We start from the raw sequence: 8227 nt of genomic DNA, 5'->3' as shown, positions 1-8227 counted from the left end.
ATGGGTATAGGAATAAGAGTTCTGTACTTTTGAAATTTGCACAGAAGAGAAGGAGCTTGTGGCCATTAGGGATGTAGTGAACTGCCGATTTGGTGTTCGCGAACGCCGTTCGCGAACACCGGCAAAAAATGCGAACGTTCGCGAACAGTTCGCGAACTTCGAACACCCGCTAAAATCGTTCGATTCGAACGTTCGAAGGATTTTTCATTCGAATCGAATGTTCGAAGGATTTTAATCGTTCGATCGAAGGATTTTCATTCGAATCGAACGTTCGAAGGATTTTAATCGTTCGAACGAATGGAAATCGTTCGAACGAATGGAAATCGTTCGAACGAATGGAAATCGTTCGAACGAATGGAAATCGTTCGATTTTAGCGGTCGAATGGTCGAATGGTCAAACGATTTGTATTCGAATCGAATGCGAACTCAAAATGCGAACGTTCCCAAACGTTCGCGAACATTAGGCGGACGCGAACGGTCGAAGTTCGCGCGAACAAGTTCGCCGGCGAACAGTTCGCTACATCCCTAGTGGCCATGATATAACTGGGATGGGGTTTGGAGAAATGTCCCCAGCTGCCAGCAATAGAAAAGAGAGATAGACTAAGTGAGAGCGGGATTTGTAAGTTCTGAGTTCTTAGCTATAAGGGTTGTTTATGGATGCAAATGTTGTGTGCCATTTTGGATGCAAAGTGACATTGTTTTATTATACTGCAGTGGTTTGCCCATAATTCCAGGGTAATTGCAGTTGGTCTTTAATTTGTTTGCTGCAATTTCAGCCAATGCATGAAAACGACCTGCTGACATTTTAATGCAAATCCGGGTCACATTGCATCTAGTATTTGCACACTGGAGGTTTTGTCACTTGCAGGATTTGCATTTGTATCTGGTGCACCAGGAGCAAGTCGTTTGTGCCTTTTGATGCAACTTACTGCAGAATGGATGCATTGCTAACCAGGTGAAAGTGCTCCATCATGTGCATGATACACTTATGGGTGCATTTGTAATTAACACCTTGAATATTTTATTCAATTGAAGAGGCCCATCAGACTTATTTTACTGGTTTCAGAGGTTTTTGAAACCACAAATAAACTAATTTTCTCTGAAACCATGAATGTCATATAATTTTTTAAAAGATGTGAATATGTTTTCACAATATATGTATGAACAAAAATAATGCTAACATTTTGAGTTGTTGCGACAATAACTATAATGTAAGGAATCCCAAACCTAGTACAAACCCCAAGGTCCAGGCCTTGGCTCAGACTTCCGCCTATAACCACCACCTTTCGCTTTAGGAGGAGCCCTCCGCTACTCAGATGCTGCCAGGTCTTATAGTGAGAGGACCAAGGGGAGAGTTCTGGACAGACCTGGGCACCAAATATGTGGAAGAATAATGGAGAACAAGGAACAAGGTGCCAAGGGACAGGCCGAATTGACAACAATCAGGCAGCACAGAACAAATTTGGGAGAGAAAAGCAGGGTCATAGGCCGGGTCAAAACCAACAGTATCGCGGTACAGAACATGATCTGAAAGAATGGTCAGTAAACTGGCAAAGGTCAGGACAGGCAGCAGACTAGGAATGATCAGGGACAGGCAAGGTCAGGAACATCTTAGACAGACTTGAATAGCACCCAGAAACTATGAAAATAGACCTATGTTGGGTAGTGTGTTATTGCCCCCGGTCCCTTTAAATAGTCAATTTTAAGCCAAACGAGAGGACGTCAGATGCAGCGCTCGTGTCAAACTCAGAAGCAATGCATCATTTTCAGAACAACGCAGAAGGAAGAGTGTCACGACCGGCACCCAATACCAGAACAAATGCCAAGCACCCTGGTCTCGGCTCGGCTTCACCAGTAGTGTGACCACCGTTGGGCTTCGGGAGGAGCCCTCAGCTTACTTGGGTGCCACCTGGACTTAATGAGGGGTACAAGGCGAGATATTCTGGCTGGCAAAGGGGCACGGGTGTTAGCAGAGTCTTTTGGGCCGAAGGTCACAGTACAAAAGGATTAGGCAGAAGGATGGTCAGACAGGCTGGGTCGAGGCAGGCGGATATCAGAATCGTCAGGCAGTCAAGCGTCAAACCGGGTTGTCAATCAAGGGGTTAAGCTGGAAGAGTTGTCGTAGGCAGGCAAGGGTCAGGATACAATGCAGAGTAGTCAAGAACAGGCTGGGTCAAACAAACAGGATACAGATCAGATGCACAAGGCTACAGGAACCACATGAAACCAAGTTCTATCACGGGCATCTGTCTGCAGTCAGAATGGGCCTTTTGTAGGGGAAAGATTTCTTATAAAAACGTGCACACTTGCGCCTATAAACAACACGCAGGCGCGCCTTGCGCGCCCTAAGGAAGGCAAGATGGTGCTGGAATAGGACCATGTGTCCCCGCCGACCCACTAGACCACCAGGGCAGGTAGGTTTTATTACAAAGAGTATGCGGCGGGCTTCCCCACTAGAGAACCAGATATTCTCACAATAACTAGTGAAAACTATTTTACTTCTATAGGACCTCAACTGCTTTTATTTGCTAAAGTTTTTTATGATATTTACACTTAATAAATCTTGAATTTAGTTTTTAATTCCAGATCTGTGTTTTCCCAATCCAAATACTGTAAAGGGGCAGTGGCAAATAAAAATTTCCCTCTTTCCACTGAGATTCATCAGGACCACAGCATGTCGTGCCTAACCCAACCCCCAAAATGACATACATGTCTATGTGGTAAGAGGGCTAGCAGTAGTCAGAGTATCTGCTCATATCTAGACATGCTTAATTGTCATCCGTCAATATATATTACTAGCAGGTTGTGTCAGGGAACTGTAGCTCTACAGATTACCCCAAGTATCTTGCTTAGCATAACAAATGTAAACTGTGGATAATAAAAATCCCGAAAATTATTTAGATGATTGTGGATAACTTACAATTTTATTGATTTTTGTCAACAACCAAAGCTAATAACACCCAACCATGTACATTATTTGTCAAAGGAGACAGAGATTGATCAGTCCATCAGTGACCAATTTAATGTGTGGGGACAATGAAAAAGTCAGAAACAAATTAATTAAGGTTAAGGACATAAATTGTATTTAGCACATTTTTAATACTACAGTAAATCCAGTTACCCTTGCTTTGTTCCTTTAACAAATTTATAATTTATATACATATTACTTATACCAATCTTAAATATTCCTGTTATCTGGCACACATTTTCTCATTCTCATTTTTCTAATACAATTTTCTACAATGTGTTTGAGTAAATGATACATTTCCTGTCTAAACTAGCTGGAACATGCACATAATCAGAGATAAAGAAGATAGCAGTGTAAGCAACTTTTTTTTAAAATTGCAATTATTTCTATAGTTGTTTCTTAATGTGTCAGATAATTACAAAAAAAAGTGAGAACGTAAAAGATGTCCTAAGGGTAAAGACACAGGGGAGTATTCATTTCAGGGCATTTGTTTATATGGGTGATTTCCAGAGAAATTACCTAGGTTCCTCCAGGCCCGGATTTGTGGCGAGGCGAGGAAATTTTAGGGGCGGCATGCCGCCAAGCCGCATCCTTAGGAGCACTGGGAACTCGAAGCTCCCCAGTGTTTCTGTGCCTGAGAGCGCCGCGGCCAGCAATAGGACCCTGTGGCCACGAGGGGTGTGGTCGGCATGAGCAGAAGTGGCCAGTGCTGAGACCATGTGGCCTTGGAGCCCTGCTTCATCAAATCTGGTCCTGGGTTCCTCCCTCAGTCCGTCTTTCATGAATATGGGGAGGATGGAGCACAGGTCTTTCACTGTACCGTGATGCAAAGTACAGCGCAGGGTTCAAACTTGCCAAAAAACATCAGTTTATGCCATTTTGTGCAATGTATAAGTGGCCCCTGATTGTAGGGTTGTACAATGAATCTCATGAAGGAATGACAACCAATTTCTTGACAAAGATTATACATTCTTCTCACAGTAGGACACTTTGGGGCAGATTTATCAAGGGTAGAATTTTGAGTTCATGAACTCCAATAAACTCAAAATTCGACCATTTATTATTAAATTTGAATTTTTTAAACTTGGGGGAATAGGATGGATAACTATGGGGGGGGGTTGTGGATGCACACCTGAGGCCAATTTCAAAAAGTATAAAGCCCTGTCTAAGTAATTCAAGTAAATATGCAAGTACATGTAATTTTGAAACAGGGTTTTTTTGTTACAAAGTTATGATCATAATATTGATAAGCCACCATACCACGTCAAGGTAAAACCCCACATGGTGGTCCCTAACTTATTTATCTTTAGTCATAGTAAAAAAGGAATATTACCTCTCTGTAGTAACAATTCTTTATGTAAACATCTCCTGTGCTTTGGTTTCAAACTCTGTGCTAAATCCTCCCCCGCCAACTGCTGAGCGGCTTTTAAGAGGGAGAGACTGCCTTAACCAACACCCATTTTAGAAAAGTAGAAGTCAGGTGTTGTAATTAAAGACAAAGTAGAGTGATATGTGCAGTTGCACAATAGTGTGTGTACATGTGTAAGTGAAATGTGAAGGTGTGTATGGTAGTTAGGGATGTAGCGAACTGCCGATTTGGTGTTCGCGAACGCCGTTCGCGAACACCGGCAAAAAATGCGAACGTTCGCGAACAGTTCGCGAACTTCGAACACCCGCTAAAATCGTTCGATTCGAACGATCGAAGGATTTTAATCGTTCGATCGAAGGATTTTCATTCGAATCGAACGATCGAAGCCATTCGATCGAATGATTTTCATTCGATCGAATGCTTACAATCGTTCGAACGAATGGAAATCGTTCGATTTTTAGCGGTCGAAGGAATTCGAATGGTCGAACGATCGAACGCGAACTCAAAATGCGAACGTTCCCAAACGTTCGCGAACATTCGAAGTCGAAGTTCGCGCGAACTAGTTCGCGGGCGAACAGTTCGCTACATCCCTAATGGTAGTGATAAGGGAAAGTGTATGTGTATTTGGTAAGGGAAAGTGTACTTGTTGTGCCTTGGTTTGTGCAATCGCTCTCTCTTAAAAGCCATAAATGCTAGCGGCATGGGAGGATCTAGCCGTGAAAAAACCAACGTCCCATTAGACACTTCTCTATGTACACACACACTTATTGTCATTCATTTAGTTCTCCTTTACACTTTTTCATTCTATGCTTACTTACATACATACTCCCAAATACACATACACTTTCCCTTATCACTACCATACACACCTTCACATTTCACTTACACATGTATACACACTATTGTGCAACTGCACATATCACTCCACTTTGTTTTTAATTACAACACCTGACTTCTACTTTTCTAAAATGGGTGTTGGTTAAGGCAGTCTCTCCCTCTTAAAAGCCGCTCAGCAGTTGGCGGGGGAGGATTTAGCACAGAGTTTGAAACCAAAGCACAGGAGATGTTTACATAAAGAATTGTTACTACAGAGAGGTAATATTCCTTTTTTACTATGACTAAAGATAAATAAGTTAGGGACCACCATGTGGGGTTTTACCTTGACGTGGTATGGTGGCTTATCAATATTATGATCATAACTTTGTAACAAAAAAAACCCTGTTTCAAAATTACATGCACTGGCATATTTACTTGAATTACTTAGACAGGGCTTTATACTTTTTGAAATTGGCCTCAGGTGTGCATCCACAACCCCCCCATAGTTATGGAATAGGATGGACCCAAGAAAAAAAATTGAATATCATGGAGTCTGCATACAACTCTAAATTGATCCCAGGAGGTCTTCCATAGGCTAAAACAACAACTCAGCAGGTTTTTGGTGGTGAATAGTCTAATTTGAGTTCTTAAAGGGCCATTGTCAGAAATCAAATTCGAATTTTTTAAAAAAAACTCAAAACGAATTTTAAAAATTCCCTAGTTGAATTTGACAGTTTTGACCAAAAAAAAAAACTTTGAATATTCGAAATTCGAATTTACACTTCAACCCTTGATAAATCTGCCCATTTGAGTAGCACAACAATCCTGCATATAAAAAATATGCAGAATTCACAGTAAATATATTTTTCTACAGGACTGAAAAGCCAAAACCAGTTTAGGGATGCTAAGTCATTGTTTCAGGTTCTAAATCATTGCTTGGACTTTCCGCAGGATTAGTTTCCTCTCTGAATGTGTTTTTCAGGAGAAATGAAATTGATTTATTTAAACTTTTCTTAAAGTCCTGACCAATGAAGACATAGATTATTGGATTGAGACAGCTGTTAAAGAAAGCTAAGTAATATCCAAGGCTATTTAAAATTACATTAGCAGGATACCCTATTTCAATATCCGCATTTTCGATCATAGGGAGAATATGATAAAGAAACCAGCAAGAAAAGAAGCAAATGACAATTGTAAATATAATTTTCAAGGTTCGACCAGACCTAGAGATTCTGCTGTTTTTTCTCACCTGCAATGCAATGAGCCCATAGCAAACCATGATGATGGAAAAGGGGATCAAGAACATAGACACAAATCTTGTCATAATAATGGGTTTATACCTCACTTCCCACGTTTCATAATCAAAAGTGGTTGAGTTATTCCAAATTGAAAACATGAGGATACAGTGAATAGATTCTTTGCCATTGTCAGTAGTATCATAAAAAACAATGTAAGGGAAACTGAGAGCCACAGACAAGACCCAAATAATAACTGAGATGATTGAGGCTGATCTTGAAGTTCTGTGGATTTTGGCCCATATTGGATACAGAACACAGATACAACGATCAACACTGATTATCATTAAAAATAATACACTTGCAGAGAGGTTTAGATGTAGGTTAAAACCCCAAGTCTTGCACATAATCCAACCAAAGGGCCAATGATACCACATTGCCCATTCTGTAATATAGAGAGGGAGAAAGAGACAGAAAGAAAAATCTGCAATGCCGAGGTTGAGAAACCAAATAAGAGTAGCTGTCTTTTCCATTTTAAATCCGATAATCCAGATAACCAGCCCATTGCCCACAGTTCCTAGAATGAATATTATGCTGTAAATTGTTATGTTAATTATTCGGAACAAGTGGTAGATTCCGTCAAGTTCCTCTTCGGCCAAAGTGGTAACAGTGGACAAGCTGGGAATGTAGAGGGTGGAATTCTCCATTTCTTTTACAGAGCAGCTCTATTTAAACAAACGTGGGAGAGAAATTTAAAAACAAATTTTGCAATGTAATGAAAATCTATAGGAGCGGGTAGTATTGTAAATTAGCAGCCTATGTATAATGCAGGGTTAAAAATGCTAATGCTATGGAAGCACTGCAAGAGGCAGATTTATCACAGGTCAAATTTCAAAGTGATGGGAGTTTTTTGAACTCCCATAACTTTCAAATTCAAATAAATAAAGACCAACTGAAAGTTATTAAAAATATCAAGGTTTTTTTTTTGCTGGTGAATAGGCTGTATTTGATTGTTCGAATCGAACCGAAGTAAGATCGAATTCGAATCAAAGTATTTAAAAAAAAAAAAGTCCACCAATTGACTCCAAATAGGTTCTAGAAGGTCCCCCGTAGGCTAAAACAGCAATTCGGCAGGTTTTAGATGGTGAATGGTCGAGGTCGAAGAGACAGTTAAAGAGACAGTACATGACTTTGAAATTCGAATTAAAAAAAAAACGTAATTTATTTAAAAAAAATGAAGGTTTTTTTTTTGAGGGTGAATAGGCTGTATTCTATCGTTTGAATCGAAATAAGATCGAATTTGAAATTTTAAAGAGACAGTACATGATAAATTTCGATATTCGAATTTTCAAATTTTTATCCAGAAAGTTCCAAATTTTTGGAAAGGCCCTCCCCATAGACTCAATTTTGTCCAAATAATTAAATTTTTTTAAAAAAAAACACAGGTCCCAAGCATTGTGGATAACAGGTCCAATACTTGTACACTAAAAAAATACTTTCATAAACAAAAACAAAACTTTACATCTTCACTAGATTAAACTAGACTAAACTAAGACTAAACTAGACTAGACTAAATTTCAAATTTAAATCATGCAACCTGGTTTAACCCGAAGATGAGTTTTACAAAAATTACTTTTAAAGCAAGACTTTAATTTATATTTACTGTGCCTTGGTGCATTCCCCTGTTAATCTGCTATCTGGTTGGTAGGGCATTTGCCTTTAGATATGGGGCTGTGGATTGGACTTCAGAATGATTAATTCTACAACTTTTTCATTGGCCTTAATTTTTTATATAGTTTTTGAATCATGTCCCTTCTTCTTATGACTCTTTCCAGCATT

At 39.7% G+C, this 8227-nt stretch overlaps 1 protein-coding gene across 1 annotated transcript; it reads right to left on the bottom strand.

Moving 5' to 3' along the window:
- Positions 1-5945: 5945 nt before the first annotated feature.
- On the bottom strand, positions 5946-7283 carry LOC108695938 (formyl peptide receptor-related sequence 1). The gene has a single exon (XM_018224886.2). It carries the CDS (start codon positions 7093-7095, stop codon positions 6058-6060), a length of 1038 nt encoding a protein of 345 aa, XP_018080375.1. The 5' UTR covers positions 7096-7283; the 3' UTR covers positions 5946-6057.
- Positions 7284-8227: the final 944 nt, after the last annotated feature.

This window comes from Xenopus laevis, chromosome 7L (genome assembly GCF_017654675.1).
Source record: "Xenopus laevis strain J_2021 chromosome 7L, Xenopus_laevis_v10.1, whole genome shotgun sequence".
Lineage (NCBI taxonomy): Eukaryota > Metazoa > Chordata > Amphibia > Anura > Pipidae > Xenopus > Xenopus laevis.
The sequence above is the reverse complement of the archived record's forward strand: the minus strand, read 5'-3'. Positions and strand labels throughout refer to the sequence as shown.

Coding starts and splice junctions, on each gene's coding strand:
- LOC108695938 (XM_018224886.2), bottom strand. CDS start 7,095: ATGGAGAATTCCACCCTCTACATTCCCAGCTTGTCCACTGTTACCACT.